Source organism: Pteronotus mesoamericanus, unplaced genomic scaffold (genome assembly GCF_021234165.1).
Source record: "Pteronotus mesoamericanus isolate MK-2021 breed Mesoamerican mustached bat unplaced genomic scaffold, CSHL_Meso_final scaffold_507, whole genome shotgun sequence".
Taxonomy (NCBI): Eukaryota; Metazoa; Chordata; class Mammalia; order Chiroptera; family Mormoopidae; genus Pteronotus; species Pteronotus mesoamericanus.
Window position 1 is genome coordinate 12,195,690 of NW_026555319.1, and position 26,022 is coordinate 12,221,711.

General features: G+C 56.0%; 1 protein-coding gene across 1 annotated transcript; it reads left to right on the plus strand.

Moving 5' to 3' along the window:
• Positions 1-756: 756 nt before the first annotated feature.
• On the plus strand, positions 757-25,111 carry CMKLR1 (chemerin chemokine-like receptor 1). Its single transcript, XM_054594383.1, has 2 exons — positions 757-796; positions 23,127-25,111. The coding sequence occupies exon 2, from the start codon at positions 23,130-23,132 to the stop codon at positions 24,234-24,236; it is 1,107 nt and encodes a 368-aa protein (XP_054450358.1). The 5' UTR covers positions 757-796; positions 23,127-23,129; the 3' UTR covers positions 24,237-25,111.
• Positions 25,112-26,022: the final 911 nt, after the last annotated feature.

The following is a 26,022-nucleotide window of genomic DNA, read 5'->3' on the forward strand; positions in this document are numbered from 1 at the left end:
GGCTGCACAGCTTGTAATAAGGGAAGAGACTCCTGACACCCGGCTCTAGCCTCCTCTGTCCACCACAAGGGCTGTGCCTAGTCTCCTGGCCCCTTTGCCTGAGCCTGACCGCCCGCCTCCTCTGGGATTTTCAGGCCCTTTCCTCTTCACCTACACCGGACCCTGCCTCCAGGGAGGGCTCGCTTGTGCACCTTTAACGGCTTGATCAAAGCGGACCCGTCTCATGCTCCGTCCCCTCAGAAGCCTGTCCTCGCCCGCAGTCCAGCCGGAAACCAAAGCAATCAACTCTTTCACACGGAGGCACTTACAACTGGTGACCGCTCACAGGTGAGCAGGAAGCGCCCACGATGGTGGGCACTCAGGCCCTGTGGGCACAAGACGAGGGAAGCCCTTTGGCCAGGGACCTTCCTCAGGGCCAGCGAGCCCCCCGCCCCGCTGGCTGCAGGACCGAGGACAGAAGTTCCTGAGCTGATTCCTGGGGGAGAAGCAGGCAGGGCCACTTCCTCCCCCCTCCACCAGCACCTTGCTGCCCCTACCTTTCTGTAGATAAAGTGGCCAGAATTGGGTGGACTTTTTTTTTTTTTTTTAATATGACGAAGCTGTACATCAGCAGAGCTCAGATAAAAGAGGGCAGGCTGTGGAGGCAAGTGTTGCAATCTTGGCACACCCCACGGCTCCACCGCCTGCCTGCAAGCTGCTGCTTTCTCACAGAGCTTGAGGGTGGAGATGGTTACCCCGGCTGTGTTCATGGTCCCGGGTGAGGAACTTGGGGCCCCTGTCACCCTCCGCTGAAACGGTAAAACCACCTTTTCACTCGGTTCGGGGGGATCCCTTCCTTGTGCGGGGTGGGGGGAGCGGGAGGTGGCGCTGGGAGAGGACAGGGCACGCTGGCTGCGTTGGTGTCTGGGGAAACATGTCCCATCAATGTGGGAGGCAGGATGGTGCGGTGCTTGGAGCTTCTGGAATCTGACTCTTTGGCTTCGAAATCCTTGACTTTGAAGCTAGTCAGCCTCGGTTTCCTCATCTGTGAAGTGAGGGTGAGAATTTGAGGGTGAGCAAGTTTCATTTTATGTTTTCTCTCTCTGTTTTTGGTATTCAGCACAGCCAGTTGTTTCAAGAAAAGAATCTAGGATTGGGGACGCAGGGCTCAGGAGTTCACAGAGAGAAAGTGCTTAGCTCAGGCCCGTGCTCAGTGTGTGCATGGCGCTTGCTGTTCTGTCACCTGCTGTCCCCGTCCCCAGGAATACGGTGGGTTGAGGGAGAAGTTCTGCCTCTTTTTGCCTGTGCTCTAGGGCTTTGGGAAAATTGCTTCACCTCGCTGGGAGGTTTGTTTTTTCAAACCAGAGCTGCGTCACCTCCCTCTTGGTTGGTTGCCGGGATGCAGGGGTGACATCCAAAGCGCCCCTGGCCCCAGGGCCCCAGGGGTGGTGGCCGCCAGCTTGTGTCTCCCCTAGTGTGCCACATGGAAACGCTGGGGGGTTCTGGGTGCGGCCCCGACCTGGCGTGCAGAGCAAGGCCGCTGCGAGGAGGAGCCAGTCCAAGGTGGCTGCCTGGCCCCTGTCTTTTCCACATACCTCCTGACCCTGTGCCCCCTCCTCAAATCTCCCCTCTGCCCTCCTTCCCCCCGACCCCCGCAGCTGCAACCCAAAACCCCACCGTGACCCTCCAGAGCTTGAGCGGAGCATCTGGAGGCAGAGCCAGGCACTTCCTTCTCCCTGGGGGAAGGGTCCTTGTGGCCCCATGTGCTGGCCAGGTTCTTGGTGGCTTCTTCCCTGGGCACTGGCTGCGATCAGGGGCGGTTCCTCAGCTGTGCGGTGGGAGGTGGGTGTCGATCAGGGCTGATGGGTGGCTGGGGCAATGTAGGGGACAGGAAGGACACTGAGGGCTGACAGTGATGGTCCCGTGACTCGGCATCTCTGTGGTTCCCGGGGCCTCCGCTCTGGCTGCACCCTGGCGGGGGGGGGCGGGCACGGAAGGGGCACTCAGAAACCTGTACCCGCAGAGCAGTGGGTGGAGGCAGACAGAGGCTTCTCTGTGGGAGAGGGAGTGTTATGGGAGGCAGACGAGGACTCCTGCCTGGCACCTTGTCACCGGCCAGGACCGATTCTTCGTGAGCAACGGGTGGAAAATTACTTTGGATCCTTTCCTGAGGGGCTGGGAAGGTTAGGGCCAGTTCACGAAGGGGAGAGGTTTCTCCACCTCCCAGGAATGCAATCATTGCTTTATTTTAAGATAGAATAAACTCAGAAAGCAGCCTCGCGTGGTGGCCACTTGGGGCTGCTCAGAATGTGGCCCCTTGCGGGCTCGGGCTCGGGCCCTGGCCTTCTGAGATTGGGGACAGCACCCGACACCTGCCGGCTGGCCGGTTGCTGGCTTCTTCTCTGGGGACCCACAGGGTCCAGATCTACCCTTTGGGGTTGAGGAGGGGGCCTGGGGCAGAAACCTGCCTCCTTCACACTGGAAACAGTTTCATACAGCTGCCGAACTCACTGTTCATCCTTGACCCCCATGGGGGCCCGTGAATGGCTGTGGGCTTCCTTTGATAAATGTGGAAACCGAGGACCAGGAATTGGAATGGCTAGGACAGCTGGGGTAAGAACCAAATTTCCCTGACTTCCTGTGAAAATTTGTACCCTAGATGTGGCCTTGGCTCTATGGGAACAGAAGGTCTAAGTGGCTCTGAAACTTTTTTTTTTTTTACAGATTAAAACAGAATAGCTAGTGCTTAAAACTTGTTTGCTCATTATAAAGGAAAAGGGTATGAGTGCCCTCGGTGCTCTAAAGAATAAACGGGAAATGAGACATACACAAAATGATTGCTTGTCACATTATAACACACACAATATGAATTATAACAGTAAGAGACTAGAAACAAGCCAAATGCCCATCCCCATAAGTAAATGATGGCAAATCCAACATGGATGCTATTTTAATACACTGATAGGAAACCATCTCCAAGATACATTGTTAGGTAAGAAAACAACTTGCAAAATAGTGTGTATAATTTATTGCCTTTTGTGCGAAGCAGGTGAGAACTGAGGATATACATTTGTATTTGCCCAAAGGAGGTTGGGAAGGAGACATAAGAAACCAATAAAGGGTGATGGGTGTCGTGGGGACTGGGTGGAAGGTGGCAGAGTAGACGCAAGGATTTGCACATTAACCTCTTTATAGTTTTAGATGGTCTTGAACATCACCAGTTAGATAGAGTTATGTTGCCTACTCAAAAATGTAAATTCAAAGATATTAGAATTGTGAACGGATGCCCCTGAGTGTTATTATGAAGTATTATTATAAAGTCCATGGCTTTCAATGCCTTTATCCCCTTGACCATCACACCAACACTTTTGGGATTTTAAACCTGACTGCAGCTTCCTCAGTGCCCCAAGGAGGCAGTTCCCTCCGATCCACTTTGAACCAGCCTGAGAGGGTGCTGTTCGGGGCTAATGCGGGGCCTCTCTCCAGCGACCGTGTCATCTCGGTGGCTGGGGTGGGCTCTTGGGTCCCCTGTGGGTGGCCCAGACACTGTTTCATAGCAGACTTGCCGTGTCTGTTATCCCCCGAGAGCCCTTGATGAAACACTTGTAGGAAAACAACGTGTTCTCGTGGGCTTCCTAAGCTCCAGTGGGCAGACAGAGCGTCTAGAGAAGGTGACAACTGAAACCTAACAGGACCTTCAGTCAGTCTCTCTCCGTGAGGACCTGCCCAAACACTGCACCACAGCCCCCACCGCCCTGCCCCGCCAAACAGTCTGTGTGTGAATAACACTTACCGTTTACTGTTAAAATAAACCAAAGACACCGACACATTCTGGTCAGCATGTGGTCTCCAGCTGCCAGGGGGCTCTGCCTTTCCTTTCCAAAGTGAAGGCCCCTCCCGTTTCTGCTGAGGTTGCACTGCCCCTCCTTCTCTGCTCTGTGAGAGTTTTGGAAACACCCTATGGCCACGTTTACTACGCTCTTAGACACCTGTAAATGCAACGGAGCGCGCCCCCACGCCCCCCACTCTGCAGGCTGCTCTGGGCCTCCCGGGAAGAGCGATCGTCTGTGGGGTCGCCCCACCACCTGCTCTGGGGCGCAGCCATCATGTCTTCCCAAACTTTCTCGGGAATGGAGGGGGGGGACGGGGGAAGGGGCCTTTCCGTCTCTTCCCCTTCCTCTTCTGTCTTCCTCTCCATTTCTGCTTTTGTCTTTCTTCCTCACGCTTAGAAGTTGCTGCTTGTCACTCTCTGTCATTACGTCTGTCTTTGTCATTCTTTCTCTTCTGCATTCCTGTCTCTCGTTGCCCCCTGACCCCATATCTCTCTGTCTCCTCTTTCTTCTCTGTTCTCTGCCGCCCTTCTGTCCTCCCATCTACCCTGTGTCAGGATGACCTCTGTTCCTTTGCCTGTTCCCTCTTCCCCACGGAGATCCCCTCCCCCACCAGACTCCTGCCCTTCTGGGCTCCATGTGGAGAGGCCCCTTCTCCCAAACCCCCCAGAGCTGAGTGGCAGGGCCAGCTCCCTGGGTGTGTGACCAGGGCAGCCACACGCCCCTCAGAAGGGCCTGCCCTGGGCTGGATGCTAAGTGAAATTCTTAATACTGTCCGAATAAGGAACCTGCCATTCACTTTGCACCAGGCCCCCCAAATCTGCGGCTGGTTCGCTGTGGGCTGCGAACTTCCTGGGAGGGCCCGCCCTGGGCCTGAGGTGCAGGGGCTGTGTACTGGCCCCTTCCTGCTGCTCATCCACCCAGCAGTGGCCGCCTCCAACCCCCTAAGGCACTCGTTCCCACTGCGTGGTCATCCTTCACCAACAGAAGGTAGGGGCCAGATTCACTCCTGTTTCACAGACAAGATGAACCAAGGCACAGAGACACCAGGGCATTTGCTCACAGCCGGGGCACCGGGGTAGCAGCCGGCCCTCTTTCTATCTGTGAGCTAAGGCTCAGTCTTTACATCTGTGAAATGGAGGTGACGAGAGAAGCTGTCCCTGTGCAGAGCCAAGGACACCCAAGTCCTGGAGAGTTCCTGACGCAGATGCCTGGCACGGGGCTGCCTTCGTACCCAGCAGCCCAGCCTCTGTGAGCCTCAGATTCTGCATCTGCCAAGTGGGAATTGTGGTAACAACTGCGTCATGGGAATTTAATGGCATAGGCAGCTGCTCAGCACTGGGGCCCAGGAAAGGTGGGCGGGCAAGGTCACTATCAGGAGCTTCCATCTCTCTGCCCCTCCCCCTCTGGGGCTGAGGAAGCGGTGACCTATGAGTAGCAAAACTATATGGCTTATTGTCCGAACGGGGCCCTCCAAGAGGAAAAGGGTCACTCTTAATACGTATGTCGGGACAAGAGGTGTAAATGTAAGTCGGACGTAGGCTCACTCTCCACGTGGGTCATGTGTGTGCGTGTCAGCCTCAGAACATGGTGACAGACAAGTGGGTGTCAGGGAATGAGCACTGTGACATCCCAGGCCATCCCCAGCTGGCAGAGAGCGTGGCTGTGTTCTAGCATTTGCCATAGGGAATAGCGTCCCTCTTACTGCTGCTCATGGTACCGAGATGCAACGTCGGGGGGTGCGTCATGGCAGCCACGGGGGGCCAGGTCCTCCGCCAGATGTTCTAGAAACATCTTCAGACTAAGCCAACCACGCATAAACCTGGATGTCTAGGCCGAAACACACAGTCACTCCTTCCCTAGCATGTCTCAGAACAGCGGGGACAGTGCCATCAGCTCGTGGGGGCGGGCGTTGTGTTGGGGCAGCCAGTGCTTGGTGGCTTCTTGAAACCTCCAGAACTGCGAGGCTGCGCCCGCAGTCACCACGCCGCTGGGGATGCCAGTCACCTCCTCACGCCATGTCCCCTCCGTAACCCCCTGCAGAAGGTTCTTCTGCTCTGGGCTCTGGGAGGCCTTGCCATCCCCGGGGGCAGGTTTGTTTTCAGCAGGTAAATGGCTTCTCTTTTCCAGCCTCGGAGCCTGGGAGTTTACAGTGTGGCCCACCCCTGCGAAATATTTAGGACATTACTTATCGTCTGCATTTTCCCCCTCTGCTTGGCTCCTTTTTCTATCCCCACCTGCATTTCCCTTCCTTCTTTCTCTCTCTTAATCTATGTTCTCCTGGACACGTGAGCCTCTTTTGAGATTCGTTTTTCCTCCCTTCTGGCCCAAGCCGATATGTAGATGCATCTGCAAGCACAAACATTGTGTAGTGCCTTTCTTCTCCCAGTGAGGGTCGTCCCATCTGGGTCGGGGCCGGAAGGCAAGGGGTTAAGACTGGTTCGGAGGAAGTGCTGGCCGAGGTTAAAGCGAGGAAGTGACCCCAGCTGCCTGGGGAAGGAGGTGACTGCTGGCTTATCCTGTGTGACTCCGGGCAGCTGAGCCAGGAGTGAGGTGAATGCTGGAGGTTGCTGGAGTTCAGTTTAGCGAAAAAAGGAAAGAGCTTTCTAATGACTTTGTGGATATTTCGACAACTTCTGCTGGTGAGGATGGGGGAGGAGAAAGAGGGGCGGCCTTGGTCTGGAAAGTGGCCAGCCCCACGGGGCGTTTATTTCTGATTATTTTATTTCTGAGCGATGTCTCAGGGGACAGCTGAGAGGAGGTCCTAAACAGAGGCGCTCTGCCCCAGCCCCCAACTGAAGGTGACACTAGGACGCGGAATGGCAAAGGGAGCCCCTCCTGGCGCCTGGGTGACATGCCTGATGCTCCTCTCTTCCCCCCGCGGAGTGAGCCCCCCCAGGCATGGGATTTTGCCCCCCCCCGTGCCTGGCACACCACAGCGGTTTGTCCAATTAAGTGAATGAAAAAAACAAAGTTTGTGATGGCAGAGATAGGATCCCAACTCGATGTTATCTGACTCAAGAAGTAGCTCTCTTTATTTTAAAAATATTTGATTTATCTATTTTTAGAGAGAGGGGAAGGGAGGGAGAGAGAGAGAGAAACATCTAACGGTTGCCCCTGCCTCTTACACACACCCCAGCTGGGGACCCACAACCCAGGCGTGTGCCCTGACTGGGCATTGAACCAGTGGCCTTTTGCTGGGATGCTGCCCAACCAACTGGGCTACACCAGCCAGGGCAAGATGTACAGGCAGGGTGGCCAACCTGCTGTGATTTGCCCAGAACATTCTGGCTTGCACACTGAAGATCCCGCATCTCAGGACACCCCAAACTGGGTAACCGGCCACCCTGCGCGGCCTGCAGGTGCAGGCTGATGAAAGCTTTCCATCAACCCACTTTTCAGGTGGGGGGACCGATTCCGTGACCCACGTGGCGTGGCAAGCCCAGGCCAGGCCAGGCCAGGCCGGAGCGGGCGCCTGGCTTTGCTCTCGGCTGCGCTCAGCCACCCTCCTTCATTTGTGACAGGAGGGAGCCAGAGCCTTTGACCGCCCCCCCGCACCCCCCCGCTCCAGCAACAGCTTTGAGGATGCTGGAATTCCCTCTGGGCTTTTGCCAGCTGTTTTTTCTCTTGAGGGCTGGGGGGTAATCTCAGCAAGACCCTTCCTGGGCAAGGTGCAAGCAGTGCCTTGGGAAAGGTGACAGTTGAGGGACTGGGTGGAGGGAGAGGGCGGCCTGTCCCTCCCCCGCGCTGCGCCTGGGAACCGGGTGGGATCTCACATTCCCACCGGCCTGGTTGCTGGCAGCAGCGCCAGCCCTTTCGTCAACTGCTTGGGCTGGAGCCAGGGAATTCCACGGGGCCAGAACCTGCCTGTGTGCCCCAGGGCGCTAGCACCTAGGGCTGCCTCATGGGCAGGGGCAGCTGGGGACAGCTCGGGGCTCCAGGATCTCTCGGGGGGCCCCCTGGCTGGACAGGCCCTGCTTGCCCCAGAGGTGGGTGGGCCGGGTCGCGGAGGGCTCTCTGAGGGGGGACTGGGATGTGTGCAGCCCGGCCGCCCTGTCAGCCCCGTGCATGGGTGGGGCCGTGGGTGCAAGAACGCAGGGCTCTGCATCTGCTGGCGTCCCTCGTGGGCAGGTCACAGAATGTCAAGGGTGGTCACGGTGATTGAAGATGTGGGTCCCAGTGTCAGAAGAGCCCCGGTTCAAATGCCACCTCTGCCCCTCCCTAGCTGTGGGATCTTGGGCTAATGGCTTTGCTTCTTCGTGCCTCAGTTTCCACATCTGCAATGGGAATGAAAATACCCACCCTGTAGTTTTATTCTGAGTAGGGATCCTGCGTGCCCTGTCAACGCCTGAGGAACGGGGGTCCATATGCGCACCACACCCCCGCCTCCTGGTTTCTGTCCCTCTCACCCCAGGGCTGCACCCCAGGACCCGGGGGTGGCCGAGGGCTTCCGAGTCCTCACAGAGGAGCCTTGCTGGTGAGATGTAGGGCCACCTCGGGGAGAGGAAGGGATGCCACTTGGACACCTGCCACAGCCTTGTAGTGAGAGGGGCCCTCAGCCCATTTAAGCAGCTGGGTCCACTGGGATTGGGATGTGGGCTCTGGACTCCCGTAGTTCTGAGTTCGAGTCCTGCTTCCACCTGTTAAGTGGGGACACTCATCATGTCCTCCTGGAGTGGGGGATTGTCAGGACTCGGGGACACGAGGAAGGCCAAGCGCCCAGCCAGACACCTGGCACGTGGCAGCGTTATCATTTCTTTCTCCTTGTCAGTATCGCTGGGCTGCCGGCACTGCCTGGATTTGTGTGGGGTGCGTGGTGAGGCTGGGGAGCGGAGGAGACAAGAGAAAGGCACTCAGCAGAGGCACCAGCGAGAACCAAGGCTCAGAGGCCTCAAACCCCTGGTCTCTGGAAGCACAAAGGAGTGGGCTGGTTTGGAAGCACTTGAGCTCTGAGATCCCTCTCCGTGACCCCTCCCTGACCCCAGTCGTCGGGGGCCTCCTGTGAGTCCTGCAGCCCTGTCCTGGGTAGGTGACCCCGGGTTGCTGACCTCACCGAGCTGGCCAAAAGGAACCGAGACCAGTATTCACACCCAGGGGCCCTCCCTTCCTTTCTGCAGCTTATCTCCACGTGGTCCCCACCCTGCCCGCCCCTGTCCCTACCCCCTGCCCCTCCACCCCCGCACTGCCTTCCCCCACCCCCAACACCTACTCTCTGGAGCTCTGTAATGGCAGGATCATACCCACAGCCCAATGACAGGCTTGTAGACTTCTTTTTTTCCATCAATAGTGAGATAGCAAGAACCAGGATCTAGTCTGAACTGCACGTATGTCAAGTTATTTGGTCCCAGCACAGCTCTGTTTAAGAGGTAATCCTATTTCCCCCATGTTTCAGATGGGGAAGCTAAGGCACAGGGTGGCTAAATGATTCTTCCCGGGTCCCACAGCTAGCTGGGACCAAACCCGGCAGCCTGGCTCCCGAGCAGGATGCTTAGCTCCATTTAGCAAAAGCTTCGCACCCACCGAGGCTTGGCTCAAATGCCACTTCCTCCAAGAAGCTTCCCTGATTTTCCCAGCTACTGTCTCTTTGCTTGGTCCAGAGCCAGGACCATGAACTCAGCAACCCACGGGGCCCGGCAGGGGACACCAGTGACTAAGGTAGGGACATTATTCACTTGCACAAAGAGATACATGCTCTGCCATGAGACCTGAAAGAGAACACCTGGGTTCCTCTTTCCGTTGCTAGTGTGCTCCTGTTCCTACGATAGCGGAGGCACAGGCAAGCTCCGTGGTGGCTTGTGGCTGACCCATGGCTCCTACGTGAGAGTGGAGACTGGGCAGTCTCATCCCAACAGTGTCTAGCAAAGAAGGGCGGTGCTTAGAAAGTACCCAGTAGCTGCTTTTTAAATAGATGTTTGAAAGCATAGACCCATGTGGCTTCCGGAACCTGCCAAACCTGCCAAACCTGCTCCTGCCTCAGGCCCTTTGCACTGGCGGTTCCACTACCTGGAGCACTCAGGTCTCCGTTCAAGGCCACCCGTTCAAGGCCACCCGCTCAGAGAGGCCTTTCCTGAGGGCTCTCCCTGAAACAGCATCCCCTCCCGCGTCTCTCTGCCTTATTTCTCTTTAGATTTTATTCGGAGCACATTATTATCACCTGTCGTTATATTCATTTATTTTTCAGCATTTACATAGTGCTTGAATCAACCAGGTATGCTTTAAAACTTTACCAACGTAACCTCATTTAAACCTCGCAACAGCCGTGTTAGGGGAGAGCTACTATCATCCCTATTTTTCAGACGAGGAAACTGGGGCACAGAGTGGCATGGTGACTTGCCTAAGGTCACACAGCTGGTGAGAGGCAGAGCAGGAATGCCTTCTCTATTTTGCGTTGTCACAAGCACCTCCAGGGAAGTGACATGTTCTTTTGTTCCCTGCTCTGTCCCCAGGGCCCGGCCCTGGGCCTGGCTGAAATAGGTGTTTCATAAATATTTCTTGGAAGGGTGGGGGAAGGGAGACGGGAGACTCTGAATCAGAAGGCAGAATCCCTTGGCTTTGGAGCTTTCCACTAGTGCATGTCAAGGCCACCTTATTGGAAGTTTCTCAGCTTCCCGAGCAAGCCGGTCCGAGGGGGGCCTGTCCCACTCCCCCTCCCCCTCCCTCGCCCTCCAATAGGGCCTCTGTTTTCTGACCTCTCCCAGGCAAAGGTGCCAAACCGCACTCCTGGAACCCCGGGCCCACGCTGAGCACACTTCCTCCCATGACAGGACGGTGGGGGAGAATGTTCCAGGCTGGAGGCAGGAAGTCTGCCGAACAAGGTGGCCTGGAGTGAACGGGGCGGTGGGGCAGCTTGCAGGGGGCCTGGGTGGGGCGGCCCACAGCCAGATGCGCTCGGGGCCTCAGCGCTGCTGGGGACACGAACAGAGAGGACAGGAGACGGCTGGAGAGGGGACAGGAGACGGCTGGGTAGGGGACCCGATGCTGCGGCCTCCCAGTGTCTCTAGTTTATCCCACATTCCCTGACATCAGACCCTGCTCTGAGCAGTTCCAGAGAAGCTGGGTCCTCCTTGGACCCTCAAATAGTGGGCCGCCCTGAGGGAGCAGTGGGAACACGTTCCCCAGTGTCTCCTTCCCTAATGTTATTAGTAAGTAATCGTGACTGTGACAGGCATGATGTCAAGCACTTGGCCAGCCTTGTTTTCTTGAATCCTCACCACTCTCAGGGACAGATGCTACCGATGAGGAGGCTGAGGCTCAGAGAGGGCAAGCAACCTGTGCAAGGTCACACAGCCCGCACGCTCTGGAGCTGGGGTAGCTGGGATTAAAACCCAGCTCTAAGTGACAGTGACGTGGTTCTAGGGAAAACGCGGGGGAGGAGGAGCCAGAAGCCCAGCTGGGAGCTCCTGATCCTGCTCATGGCTCCCTTGCTGGGTAACTTTGGGAAAGATCACAAAACTTGTTTGAGTCAGTTTGCTCATCTGTGAAATGGGAATAAGGGGGAAGTGGCATCGCTTCAGACCCTGCAAGGGGCTGGCTGCTTTGATGGGTGCACTGCATCGGTCACTTTCCTTCATCCTCACAGTGCGTCGTTGGGCCATCTCTGTGTCCCAGAAAGCCGGTCTCCTTGTTACGCTTAAATGCCCTCGACCGACAGAAGTGAGACAATTGCTTGATTTCAACCGAGGGGCTGTAACCAAGTTGAAAAATGCCTTGCCAAGACTCTTGCAGAGGATGTGGAGATCCCAGGAAGGGAGACGGGGCTGAGCTGAGGTGGAGCAGTAGCTAGCTGCCGCTTCCTCATCCGGCCGGGGCAACGTGTGGTCTAGGAGGGGCCGCTGGCGGTGGCGGGGTTCCCAAGCCTGCTCAGCTTCCACATACCCTCCAGGCTCGCCTTTGAGCCCCGGCGGTTTCCGGAAACATAGCCCTTTGCTTCGGTTCAGAATCTGCAAACTGGATTCAACCTGGCCTTCTTCCCACCGTGGGATAGAAATCCTGCTGGTTCTCACAGATATGTCTCTGTCTGATTTTTCTATACAAACATTTGCTGGGTACCTGCTGTGCTCCAGGCACCGTGTCCATAGCGCTGTTTCCTGGCACGCTCGCAATAACTCTAGAAGGGAGAAGTAACAGCAGCACCATTTCACAGATGAGCACGTTGAGGCTTGGAAAAGAGACGTCATTTGTCCACATTCACTGGACTCCCCAGTGTAGGCTCCTTTGGCCACTTGGTAGCTTGGAGTGGGGACAAGTCTGAAACAACCTTGTCACAGCAAGGACCCTAGACCTGCTTATGGCATGGTGGTAGGAAGATTTGTAAGTTAACCAGAACCTTCAGCCTAGAGATCTTAGACCTGCAAGGGCTTCCAAGAGATCTTTTCATCCAGACCCCCTGATGTCCTGAAAGGAAGGTTATATTATTGCCATTTTATAGGCGACTTAACTACGGCTCAGAGAGGTCAAGCAACTTGCCCAGGGTCACACAGCGTGGTGCTGAACCATGCTCTTTTTCTTGGCTCAAGGCAGGGAATAGTCAGACCCTTGGCCCACTCAACCATAGCATGTTTTTAAAGCCAGAAGGAGGCCTTTGAGACCATCAACTTCAACCTCCTTGTTTTACAGATGGAGAAACTGAGGCCCCAGAGTGTCAGGAATTTATCTAAGAACATTTGCCAAGTACAGCCTATAAGGTATAAAAGAAAACTCAGTCCACTCTTAATCTGGATTCAAACCCCACCTTTGCCTCTCAGTAGCCGCGCGGCCTTGGGTGGGATTCTTAACTTCAGGGGGCCTAAGCTCCCCCAGCTCTAAAACGGGTACAATCCTACCACCAGCCCACGGGGTTTGTGTGAGGCGACGTACAGAAAGCGCTTCTTAGCTTCCCGGCACACATAGGAGGTGCTCCAAATAAAATGTTACTTTGGTAGTTATCTCACAGGTGGGCACTGGGAACCAGGTTCTGGGTGATCGTGGACAAAAAATTGAACCGAACATGCAGAGTTTATGGCAGAAAGCGAGAGAAAGCAGATTTATTAAGCAACACAGAACATGGGAGAAGGCCAACTCTGAGCAGAGCAGAGCCTACCAGGGGCTAGAAGGCTTTTATTCCTTTAGGGTGGGTCTCCCATGATTTCCTTGATTGGCTACTGGGCAGGGGGTCCCACAATGCTAATTTATTATAATGCTATTATAATGCTATTATCATGAAGCAGGGGTCAGGTAGCATCTTCGGGATAGGTGCATTCCTGATTCACTAGGATTCAGTGCTTTTCCAGAAAGCAGGAACTACCAGTCTTAGAACAGGGTCCCCGGCCTTTCTCCGCGTTCTTTACCTTAGCCCTGGGGCACTCTGGAGTTTCCGCCTTCCTGACTATCTCCTGCCTCAGTTAGTATTAGTTCACCCTGAAGTTCTGGAACTCGAAGCTCCTTACAGGACGTCCGACAGGGTCTCACATATGGACCTGGAGCCCTGGTGTGAGTTTCAGGGGCCTGGTGAGGTTCTCAATCATCTGACAGAACGAGGGAATGGGAAAGAGGGAGGGAGCAAGGCCCCGGGGTGGAAGGGGTGGAAAGCAAGGGCTCCCGGAGGAGCAGACGAGCCTGGTTCTCAGCTTCCTTGCTCTTCATTCCTCCGGCAGCAGGTGGGGGCCCTGGTGATGGGGATAGTTGCTCTGGCTGCCATCTCCCAGGCATCTCAAGGTGCCAGGAGGAGAAGCCATGCTTTGGGGCAGTATCTGAGGCAGCCTGGCCCTCAGGGCTGACGGTGGGCTGTGCTGGCCTGGATTTAGGGGGCAGGATCTGAGACAGTGACTTCTCGGGGGCACCCAGGAGCACTTCAGAATCCAGGCTCCAAGCCCACACTATGAGCAGGGCACCCAGCGCGTGCCATCGGCTGGCCCCTGGCTCGGGGACACAGCTGCCACCACCAGCAGCCGTCTCTGACCACATCCTGGGTGGCTCATGTGAATACCTCCGGAGGCTGCTGCCTACCAGACGTGCTATGCACGCAGCTCGGGATCGTTTCCGTGAGTGGCCTCAAAGCTGACTTCAGGGGATTAAGCAGACGGGGCACCAGGCCTCCCAGGCCTGTGGGAAACAAGGAAGGGAGAATATCTGCTTACAGGCTACCTCCAGGGCAGTGTTTACGGGGAGCGGCACAGGCTTATGTGCCTGATGCCTTCGGACACAAACTGAGTGGCCGAGAGGACACCTGATGTTTGTAGGTTGGCCCATCGTCGGGGGCCCAAGTGGCTTCTGGCCTGGAAGGAGAGCTGTCTGGGCCAACATTCTTGCAGGGGCCTTTCATGGCTGGGAATGGGTGCTGGGTCTGCAATCGCGGAGAGGGGTTGGGTTTGCAAAGAGGCGTTCGCTAGCTCGCTGCCTGGGGCCTGGCTGGGGGCGGGGGCTGGGGTCCAGCCTGGCTCAGTCCCCAGTGAGCAGGGGCCGGACTGCTTGGGCCTGAAGGACTTTGCTCAGGGAGCCGGTGTTATTCTAACGGTAAGAGGAGCGGCTGAGAACTTTTGAACAGGAAGCAATGCGATGCGATTTGCATTTTTAAAAGATCTCTCCAGCTACTGGGTGAGGAATGAAATCCTAGTTGTCATGAGTGACTGGTTAGTGGCCGGTCCCAGTCATCCAGGGAGCAGGCCTGCTGGACAAGATTCGTGAGCTCTTCAGGACGCAAGGGGTAGGATTTGAAAGACAGGGGGTGGCAGGGACGGTCTGGGCTCTCCCTCAGGGTCGCAGCAGGAGACAACGCGGTGACTGAGGAGAGCTTTGGAAGGCCTGGTTGGTGTGAGGGATAGCGTGGCAATTCAAGGTCTAAGGCACAAGGAGACCTTCCTGCCCCGGCCTGAAGGTTGGAGGACAAGCGGTCGCTGCCACTCAGGGAGCGTAGCTGGGTGGGGCCAAGTGACGGAGACCCTGCGGGGAGGCAGCCCAGAGAATCCGCACCCGCCTCGCTCTCCTGCTGCCCCGCAGTCCTCCCTTCTAGAGGTCAGAGGGCGAGGAGCCCGTGGCTGTTCCTCCTGCCCATAGGTCGGTCTGGAGGGCACAGAGCAGCAGGGAGTGGCTGTGAGGACGGGACACAGGTGAGGAAGGAGCGGCCTTCTCCTGGGGGGATGCCAGGCTTTGGCGTAGGTACCTGGGGTCTCCTGTCTCAGCGCCTGCCCCGGCTGCTGGGGGTTTGTGGAGCCTCTGCCTCTGTGCAGGGGGCTGTCCGGGCCCAGGGGCCTTAGCTCCTGGCTTTACCCACCACGGCAGAGCCCTCAGCTCAGAGGTGGCCCCACCTCATCCGAAAGAAGTGGGACAGCCCGTGAGGCAGCCAGCGCCTTCTCGGCCGCTGCCGTGACTCAGTGTGAGCTCCTGAGCGTGGGCGTGAGACCAGGGAGGAAATTCTCTCCCAACACAGCTAATTCTGTCCCAGGGCTGGCGGCCAGGCCTGCCGCTGGAATATCAGCTGGCGCTGTGCGGTTTTGAGGTCTCTGAGTCTCTCAGAGCTGGGGATCCAGGGACTGGAACCTCTGCAGTGTCTCCTAGAGCCATCTGTGGGGGCTGGGAGGCCCCTTTCCTCTGTCCTGAAGGGTGAGAGACTGGTGGATGGGGCCAGTCCGAGCACTCTGGCAGCAGCGAAGACATCAGGACCACAGTCAGCGGCTGGGCCTGGGGGAGGTGGGGACATTGCTGAGGAGGGAGGGACTGTTGTGACCGGGATAGCAGTGTCTGGGAGGCCCCATGACGCTGGCTGAGGCTGTGATTTTGGACACGTGGAAATAGCAAAGGTTTGAGGGCAGGGAGTCTGGTTCACATCCTGAGCTGATGCCTGGAGGCTGCGGGAGCCGAGGCTGTCTCCGCGCCTCTTGGAGCTACCACGTGCAAACCCATGTGTGGAGCACACGGGGCAGTGAGGCGTAAGATGTGGGAGGTGCCAGGCCTAGGTCTGGGCACTGGGAGGCAGCCCAGGGTCCTCGTCTCTGTGGCTTAGGGGAGGTTCACTTGCTCTCTGGACCTCAGTTTCCTCAGCTGCAAAATGGGATGCCCTCAGACGGGCCTCCCGGCCCCTAAAAGCCTTGCAGAGGCCCAGAGAGACGGGGGAGAGGCACCTGGAGCTGCCTGTCAGGGTGGGCTGTGGAGGAGGTGGGAGATGGGGACAGGAGCCAGGCCAAACACTAGGGACAAGCTTCCGGTTTCCCTGACGGGCTCCCACGCCCACGGCTGGCCTGATACGGGGCTGCGACCAGGGAAGGGATTGCGGAATCTGTGACCCGAGTGGGAAAGCTGGTGGGTGGCTGCTGGCAGCTCAGGCCGGCTAGACATGCAGGCGAGTGACGTGGGCAGGGGAGGGGCCGTGGAGTCTCTCAGAGGTCAAGGCAGGGAGAAGAGGAGGGACAGGGTGACAGAGAAGACGGACAGGGAGGCTTGATGGAGAAGGAGAGAGTGAGGCCCACAGGGAGGTAGGCACAGAGATGGGGGAGGGAGAAGCAGACAGTCAAAGGACAGAGGGAGAGACAAGGACAGACAGACATGATCAGAGGGGAATGAGTCCTTTGCAGACTCAGGGTGCCCATTTGGCCAAGGGGCCTGTGCAGTGAGTGACCCAGCGAGGAAGCAGAGGCATACTTGTATTGCCCAGGTGCCCCTCAGCCCTGCTTGTCCCCAGAGCCTGTGGGGACCTGGGGTCACAGGCAGGCTGACATCAACAGCTCGAGGAGGTGGGGCCCTGGATTTATCAGGACCTTGCACTGCCACCAGCTAGTCATGTGGCCAGTGAGTGTCCCCCCCGCCCACCCCCCCCCCCCCATCCCCCCCATAAATCAGGGCTGACCCCTGGCCTTTCAGGGTTACGGAGACCCCAGGTGAGAAAAGGCCCGTCTACAGCTCCCGTGCCAGCCCTCCTAGGGTCCAGGAGCCGCAGGCTCCACACGCCCTGCCCCCGGGGGATGGATGAATGGCGGAGCCCTGCTTCCAAAGGACTTTGCCCAGAACTTCTGGGATCAGGACACATTCCCATTCCGGCCACTAACTAGAGGCAGGGGGGCCTGCGGAAAAAGCCCAGGGAACCTGGAGCCGTGTCTTGCCCCATCTGTAACGTGCCCACCCAGAACCCTGCTGGAATGATCTCACGGGGCTCCTGGGAGGTTCTGCTGGGGCAAAGACCAGAGGGTTCTGGAACGTTCCGAGGAGGTGAAGCAGTGGGCAAGGACAGAGAGTGGGGTTGGCAGCTCAGCAGGTTCTGAGCTTCCTCCTCTTCAGGATGACTAATCTAATCTTCCTTGCTTACCCGTGACCTAGGGCCCCTTGTTGGCCCGCTCTGGGCCTCAGTTTCCTCATCTGTGAGAGTGCTCAGGACTGGGTCTGGCACGCAGTCAGGGCTATAGACATGGCTGTTTCACAAACATTAAGCAAAGCCCTGACTGGCGTGGCTCAGTTGGTGGGCATCGTCCCGCAAAGCAAAAGGCCGCTGGTTTGATCCCTGGTTGGGGCACATACCTGAGTTAAAGGCTCAGTCCCCAGTTGGGGCACATGCAAGAGACAGCTGGCCTATGTTTCTCTCTCTCTCACTCTTCTTCCCTTCCCCTCTCTCTAAAACTACATAAAATCTTTTTTAAAAAAAATAAGCAAAGAACATCGGACTGGGGGTTTTGCTGTCTGTGGAGGGAGGAACCAGAGGTGACCTTGAGCCCCAGCTGGCCCCTTACCAGCGGGGGTCTGTCGGGGTGTGGGCAGGGCAGGGCCATCAGCAGCAGCGTCTTCTGCCTGGGGACCATCTGGTTCCTGGCAGAGGTGGGCTCGCCAGAGAGGTACCAAGGCCTTGGCTGCTGCATAGCCACCTCGCGCTGGGCTGATGCTCTAACTTCTTGGCTCCTCCAAGTTCATTCCCTGCCTGACGGGGAGGCCGTGGGTGGGGCTCTGGAGGCCCCTGGGGCAAGGCCAGGGCTGCTTGTTCGGGATTCAGTGACCCAGGCATTGCCCAACCCTAAGCCCCAGGCAGGGGTCGGGGGTGTCTGTTTGTTTGCTTTGGTTTTTCCTGGGCCTCAGGAGGGGACAGGGGGCTGACATAAGGATACCTCTCCATCCACGTCCGTCCGCATCATCACCGGCCTCTGGAAGCCCCCGCACTTGTCTTATTTTCTTTCTTCGCTGCATTCATTTCCTTTTAGCCCTGCTTTCTACTCCTTCCCCTCCCATTTCCGCTCCCACGGAACCATTCTAATTTGTTCAATGTGGATGCTGTGATTTGGCTGTGTCCTTGCAAAAACGTGCATTGCTGTTCTGTGCGTGTCGCCGCTCTTGCGTGCATGCCTCCAACGTACTGGAGGGCCATTAGGGTAGGTGGCTTCAAGATGCTTTGTGTTCCGTGGCTGCCTGTGCCCCAGATAATCTGCTGTTTCTAACAGCTGCGTAGCATTCACCCGTGCCCTCTCTCCTAGCCATTGGCAGCCGCTGCCTGAGTTTCCTGGCTCCTTGACCGTTTTGCGTGTACAGCCCCCCTGATAGCCTGAACCTGCGGCTCTTTGTGGGAGGAACGCACACCCCCGGACAGGGTGGGGGAGGGATGTAAATACTCAGCTCCTGGCATGTGACCTCCATTGTTCCCGAGCCCCCAGCCTACGCCAAGGCCATGTTCTGTGCCCTTGACCAGCCTGTCCCCTTCCCTATCCTGCTTCTCTGCTCCCTTCCTGATTCTCCCGGGAATGTTTCTCTGCTAGACCACTTCTGCAGGGGCCCGGGTGCGAGGCTGGCCTCCAGAGCGCTGGAGCCAAGGGGGGCCCCGTAAACACTGCCCTGCGGCGTTCTAGCGTGTGGTTCCTGGGGGCGGTGCTGTGGGGTGCACGGGGCTCTCGGGTCCCCACTGTGTGGCATGGGAGCCTGTGCCACAGCCCGCCAAGCTGAGGGGTATCTACGCCAGAGTTCTAGTGCTTGCCGCAGCCTGGTAGGTAAAAAGGTATCATCTGGTTGTGATTCTCATTTGCATGTCTTTGAGAGCCAATTGTCGATGTGTCATATGCCTGGGTTTGGGAGTTTCCCTTCTACAAATTAACTGTTTATATCATTTGCCCTTTATTTTCTGTTTGGATTGGCAGGAGAGTTCCTTATACTTTCTAGATGGCAATTCCTTGTTGGGTTTAGAGTTTGTTACGTGTGTGTGTGTGTGTGTGTGTGTGTGTGTGTGTCCCACTGTAAGGACAGGGCGTAGGTCCCGCACGGGCCAGGCTCACCTGCCTGCTTGGGCTGTGATGCGCGATGTTGCCTTTGGCAAGTGATTCTCCTGTGTGCCCCAGACCGCAGCCAAGTCGTCCTGAAAACTGGAGACGGTGGATTCCTTGAGGGACTAGAAAAAGATTGAACAAGGAGGTGTCCCTGGCAGGTGGAGCTGGGGACTCTGGGGCGTCAGGAAGGGTGTGAACAGACATGAAAGCAAGGTAGTTAAGAGCAGAGCTCAGAGGCAGAGCGACCTGGGCGTGCGTTGGCGGCCAGCTGACTGTGACGTCGGCCGCATTGCCTCACCTGTACATTGGGGATCATAACAGTACCAGTGCTGGGCGTCGCGGGTGATGCGTGAGCTAATGCAATTAAAGCATTTAGTGTGAGGTTTGGGCTATTGAGTGCACCAGTCAATTATTATTTATCATAAGGAACTAAAACCAATATCCAGTATAATTAAATGTCGACATAAGGACCAACCAAAACCAATTCAGAAACCTGACGACCAGCAGGGTTCATGGAGTTGCTGCTTTTGGCCTGCAAATGGGATTCAGGGCTTCCTTGTGGCCATATCCAAAAGGACAATGGGACCAGTTGCAGAACTGGAATCATTAAGAATGAGGAGGCAGCCCAGTTCCTCAGGGAAGGCAACGTTGTTTCTCACCCTGAATTCTGCAGGGCGCTCCTGGGCAGGGGCTTCATCAGGGCGCCTGGCAGAGGCGGGCGCAGAGCCACGGACCAGGACTCACACGGCACAGCAGGTGTGGTTTGCATGCAGCCTTTGAGGAAAGGTGAAGGGAAACAAGGAAGGTGGCCCGGGGAGGCAGCTCTGCGGATGGTCAGGGTGTGAGGGAGGTCTGGGCGGCCGGGGTTCAAGGCTGAGGCTTAGGGGACTCAGAGAGGTGAGATCGGGGGCTATTGATCCATCAGGGAAGCACAGGGGGTGCGAGCCTCTTTACTTGGCGTCCTTGGAAGTCAGACTCTGGAGTCAGACCCCCTGGCTGTGTGGCCTTAGGCAAGTTGCTTTACCTCTCTGAACCTCAGTTTTCTTACCTGCAAACTACAATCCTTGCAGGGCTGTTGGGAGCATTGCATGGAGTCTTGCATAGCAGTGTTTGGCATGTAATAAGTACTCAAATAAAAGTCACCTATGTGTATACATACATATGAGTATATATATAATTATAGATACTCTTTTCATAAGCTTCTGGTTGTGGAGGGTTTAAGAAATACGAATAACAAGAATTTTGGAGTCCTTGACAACTTAAAATTGGCCAAGGATGCATTCTCATTTCCCACAACCCTCCCGACAACATGAGGGAGGGGTTCTTACCCCCACTGGACTGATGAGGAGACCAGAGCTTAGAGAAGCAAAATCCTTGCTTGTGTTGCCTTTGACCTGCCCTTGAACCCAGAGCTGGGAGACAAGTGGGCAGAATGCACTGCTCCTCTGGCCTTCTTGGCCCCTCCCACCTTCCCAGGCAAAGGGCATTTTAGGAGGGAATTAAGAGTAGAAGCCTGAGAAATAATAATAATAATGATAATAAGAATAGTAGTAATAAAAACAACAACCTAGTGTTTGCCCAGTAACAGTACTATTCTAAGTACTTTTCATGTGACATTTAAACTTCCCAACCAGTCTGAACTATTCTGATCATGCCCATTTTACAGATAAGACAACTGAGGCACAGAGAAGGTAACTGACTTGCTCAGGGTCAGAGGAAGTTCATACAGACTGAGAATTTGGATGCCAGCAGCCTGGCCAGGCTGCGGCACCTGTGTCCTTGACCATGTTTCCTGGTCTGGGGCAGACACGAGCTCAGGACATGAGGGATGTACGTGGGCACAGAACGGAGGCCAGATGCAAACCTGTGACTGGGGCCCCTTCCAGGGAGGACCGAGGGACTGGGGTCGGGGGAGGACACGTACCGACCAAGGACACTGACCCACTCAGTCCTCAGGATGAGGGGCAACGAGGGAGCAGGTAGACATGTCCAGAAGATGTCAGCGCCACCCTGGGCTGGCCCTGCCTGGCTCCCAGTCAAAGACGGAAAGATGGTGGCCTCTGACCCCGAGCAGCTCCCAGCCCAGCTGGAGAGCCAGACATGACGTGATCTGTGTCCCCAGAGCACCTCTGCAGGCAGACACTGCAGTGCCCAGTGCTTGGTCCTAAGTCGCCTTCCTTTTCGCCCTCCTCCAGGGGCTTAGACGCTCCCCACCACCACTGCTGGGAAGGGGGGCAGCTGGGGGGTGGGGCGCTCCTCCCTCCCTCCTTCCATCATCTTAGTGATATAGTTGTCCTTTAAAACCCAGCCAGCGGGTGAAAACTTTCGCCTCGTGGGGCTCTTGGGGAGCTTGCCCCAGGAAGCCTTAGGCCCTCAGGCTCAAATACCCCTCCCTGCAGCTTCTAGGGGCACACCCTCTGCCTCGTGCCTTGAAACTGACTTGGAGCTCCAGTGGGGCACCTTTCCTTCATTGTTTCCCTTCTCCCGGCCTGGAACGTGAGTGTGATAGTCGGAGCTCAGGCAGCTTTCCTTGTCCCTGAGGCCTGTACAGCCTGGCACGGGGAATGTGGACACGGTCATTTCTTCCTCAAGCGCACGCTCAGTGGCTGTCATCAGATCATGATTTGGGGGCAGCATGGAGGGATGGTAAGAGCCCAGGTTCTGCAGACCTGGTTCAAATCCCGGCTCTGCCAGCTCCTGCTTGGATGCCTGGATCGCCCCCAGCCTCATTGGTGCTCCTCATGTGCTAAAGTGAGACCATTTGTCCACATGCTCAGCACAGTCCCCGTTATCATGAACACTTGTCACAGTTCCTCCAGGTAAGGGAGGGCAGCTGCAATGTCACCGTCTTTTCTCCTCTTTCCGGGGCTCCAGGAAGCCCTGGGGACCCTCTGTTGGGCGCCTCTGGAACTCGCGCCCAGCCTGCAGAGTCAGATGACACCCAAGCTTAAATTCTGAGTCCCTGGAGCCCAGAGTCCTCAATGGGATTTTACAAGTAGGTCTTGCTTAATAAAAGCAAAGGTTGATTTGTATGCAATAAAATATAACCTCCCATCCATTAAGGACCAGCAATGAATTTAGATGGAGAAAAGCTGCAGCTATTGGTCATGAGGCACCGGTCGGCAGTGTAGCCTGGCTAAGAATCTGCTTGGGGCCCATTTGTCAAGATGAGGAGAGCTTTGGTGGCGGACAGTGCAGGGGTTCCTGGGTGTCGGAGCCCTGGGTTCAATTCCAGCTCAGCTGCTCATCAGCTGAGGAACCTTGGGCTCGTCACTTCGTTGCCTCTGCAAGCCGCTGCTTCCTTTTCCATGAATTTGGAGTAGCAACAATAGATCCTGTCTCTGGCTCTGAGTCCATGCAGCGCTCTTAGACCGAGAGCCAACTGCTGCCTCCTCATTCTTCCCTGCAGGCATTTCCAGCTGGGCACGGAGACTGACTGGCCAGGGACCCACCCAGCAGAGCTTTGGACACCGGAACAGTGAACGGTGAGGGACTCCTGTGGCCTGAACTCCTGTCTCCACAGGGCACCAGTGGGGTCCATTGACAATGTGGGAGCCATGCAAAGCTGTCCCCTGGGTCATGGAAACATGGTTGGGACCAAGTTCACAGCACTGTGCACCTCTCCTTCATTGCACTTAGCATCATTGAGATTTTTCCATGATAAAGGAACTTTCTGATGAATATTTATCTCCACCACTAGACTGTAAGGGGAAAGAGGGTCCCAGAGAAGCAGCAAAACATGGTTGTCCAGAGGACAGGTTCTGAAATTGAGTTAACTTTCAGCTGTATGACCTTAGTTGAGTGACTTCAATGTTCTGTGCCTTGGTTTCCTCATCTGTGAAATGGGTTTCTTAACCTACCTACCTCACTGAGCTTTTGTGAGGATAAGGAGAGTTTATATATATATCAAGGCTTCAGCATATTTTCTGGTATATAAGAGGTGCTAGAGAGCTGTTTGTTAAATAAATAAAAGAGCAAGGCAAGAAATAGTTAAACTACAGAACTGGCCTAGCTCACTGCCAGGGAGAACCATATCGGCCTTACTGGTGTTGGTTAACCTCTCAAAGCCAGTTCCAATTAAGGTTCCTCTAATGACCCCTGTCTCCCCTTGCAGAGAATGGGGGACATGGATTATAACAACTCATACTATGAAGACTACCCTGAAGGTTCTGACATCATGGTTGTGGAGGACATTCACCCGCAGGAAAGTGGGGTGATCAGGATCTTCCTGGTGGTGGTCTACAGCATCGTCTGTTTCCTTGGGATCCTGGGCAATGGCCTGGTGATCTTCATTGCCACCTTCAAGATGAAGAAGACAGTGAACACGGTCTGGTTCCTTAACCTGGCCATCGCAGATTTCCTGTTCAATGTCTTCCTCCCAATCCACATCGCCTATGCTGCCATGGACTACCACTGGATTTTCGGGACGGCCATGTGCAAGGTCAGCAACTTCCTGCTCATCCACAACATGTATGCCAGCGTCTTCCTGTTGACTGTCATCAGCTTTGACCGCTGCATCTCTGTGCTCCTTCCGGTCTGGTCCCAGAACCACCGCAACCTCAGGCTGGCCTACGTGACCTGCGTGGTTATCTGGGTCCTGGCTTTCTTCTTGAGTTCCCCATCCCTCGTGTTCCGGGACACGGCCAATGTGCATGGGAAGATATCCTGCTTCAACAACTTCAGCCTGTCTGCAGCCAACTCTTCCCTGTGGGCTGCTTACCCCCGCCTGGACTCTATGGGGTTTAGCCGGTACATGATGGTGACCATCACACGCTTCCTCTGTGGCTTTCTGATACCTGTTCTCATCATCACAGCTTGCTACTTCACCATCGTCTGCAAGCTACGGCGCAACCGCCTGGCCAAGACCAAGAAGCCCTTCAAAATCATCGTGACCATCATCATCACCTTCTTCCTTTGCTGGTGCCCCTACCACACCCTCTACATCCTGGAGCTCTACCACACCACCGTGCCTGGCCCCGTCTTCAGCTTGGGCTTGCCCCTGGCCACTGCCATTGCCATCGCTAACAGCTGCATGAACCCCATTCTTTATGTCTTCATGGGTCAGGACTTCAAAAAGTTCAAGGTAGCCCTCTTCTCCCGCCTGGTCAACGCTCTGAGTGAAGACACAGGCCACTCTTCCTTCCCCAGCCACAGGAGCTTTACCAGGATGTCATCGCTAAACGAGAGGACCTCGATGAATGAGAAGGAGACCAACATGATCTGAGCCTAGCCTGGAGGGCCCAGGAGACACTCCCAACCTTGGCGTCCAGCTCTATGCCTTCTCAAGACCACGCGGTAACCTCTTCAGCACCCACCAATGCCAGCTGTATTTTACACCGGGCTGAACAGTGTTTGGAGTCCAGGGCTAGGAGCCCCTTTCTTCCAGTGGCATGGTGGACATGGCATGCCACGTGGCTCACAGCCTTGGACCGGCATCCCATCTTTCTTAGGAGGCCAGCCTTGACTGGCACAAAGCAAAAACGGGAGAATTCTCAAAAGCGCTACCCTGAACTGTGATAAGCATAAGAAGGGGATTGTGCTACCTGCGGTGCGTTCCCCAGTAATGACACACACACTCGATGGGGCCGTTCCTGGGCTGAGCAGAGGAAACCGGTGTGATGCAGTCCACGCCTCTCCCTGCACACCTGTGTGCTAGCCAGCCGGAAACCCACCGCTCCGGCCATTCCTCTGGGTTAGGGCGTGTGGAAATGCACAGGGTACCTGCGAGAGGAGGGGGACATGAGCCCATGAACTCCCACGACCATGCATGGGGCTTTCAGATCCCCTGGGAAGACAAAGAACAGGTCCTGAGGGGCCACGTGGGCACTTTGTGAAGGCAAGACAAGCAGGGTGCCATGAGGAGTCGGGGAAGGAATGGAGAAAGAAGAGGAAAGGCCTCTCAATGGGTGCAGCATGAAGCAGCTCACCTAGACCCTCCCAGAGGGAAGGTGCTTTGTGCTGTAGTTATTCTCGGGGTCCAGGTGGTGCTAGCTCTTCCCCCAACCCCTGTCCTCACTTTACATTTGCTCCTGGCAGCAGGAGACTGGGCCCTGGGGCAGCTTCCCCAGCGGCCCCCACCCCCTCCCAGAGATGCCTCTCTCTTTCCCTGACCAATTGGCTCTGTCTGGAGCTGCTCAGAGTGAAGCTCCAGGGCGGGAGGTGAGTACAGAGGGCTTCTCCTCTTCGTCCTCCACTTCCTCATAGCCCTGCTAGAGACTAGACCCAAATCAACGTCAGGGAGCGACCAGGGAGGGCCTTGCGGGCCAGTGGGTGTGCCCGAGGGCTCTGTCGCGGAGCAGAGCCTGGGGGCTGCCTCCTTGGGCTGCGCTTCTGGGGTGCAGGTCCTCGGGTGTCAGGGGCTCGGGGCTCCAGTGTGCGGCCCCGCTGCCTCTTCTCACACAGTACAAGACCTTCTGGGCCACAGAGTCATTCTCCATTTTACAGACGACAAAGCTGAGGCTCTGGGGAAGCAGGGAACTCGCCCAGCAGCGTACAGCCCGCCAGAGGCTCTGCCTGGCCCTGTAGAGGATGTATCTATTGAGGGTACCCTCGACTGTAACGATAGCCTACATTTATTCAGCACTTCTTGCGATAAGCACTTTACATGTGTTATCTTACTTCTCACTGCTGCCCTGAGTTAGGGACAGTTACATATTACTTCCCTTTTATATGTAAAATATCTGAGGTTCAGGAGGAGGTTAAGTCACTTGACTGAGGGAGCCCAGCTGGTCTCGGCCAGAGTCTGGATTTGAACCTAAATCTCTGTCTGGCTCGAATAAGGCTGCAGAGTCTTAAGGTTTTGAGAGGGGCTACAAGGTTTGATCATAAATATATGTTCCTCAGCAGATTAATATAAACAACTTAATGGTCTATAAGTCAGCTTTGTGAATCGCTTTCAAAAATGACCCAGCGTGGCAAAGAAAATGCCGTTGCCCCCAGCTTCCTGGACGGCCGCCCCCCATGCCGCCATGGCTCCCCGCCCTGCAGCCCTGAGGCCTCGGGGAGGGCGG

Coding starts and splice junctions, on each gene's coding strand:
- CMKLR1 (XM_054594383.1), top strand. CDS start 23,130: ATGGGGGACATGGATTATAACAACTCATACTATGAAGACTACCCTGAA.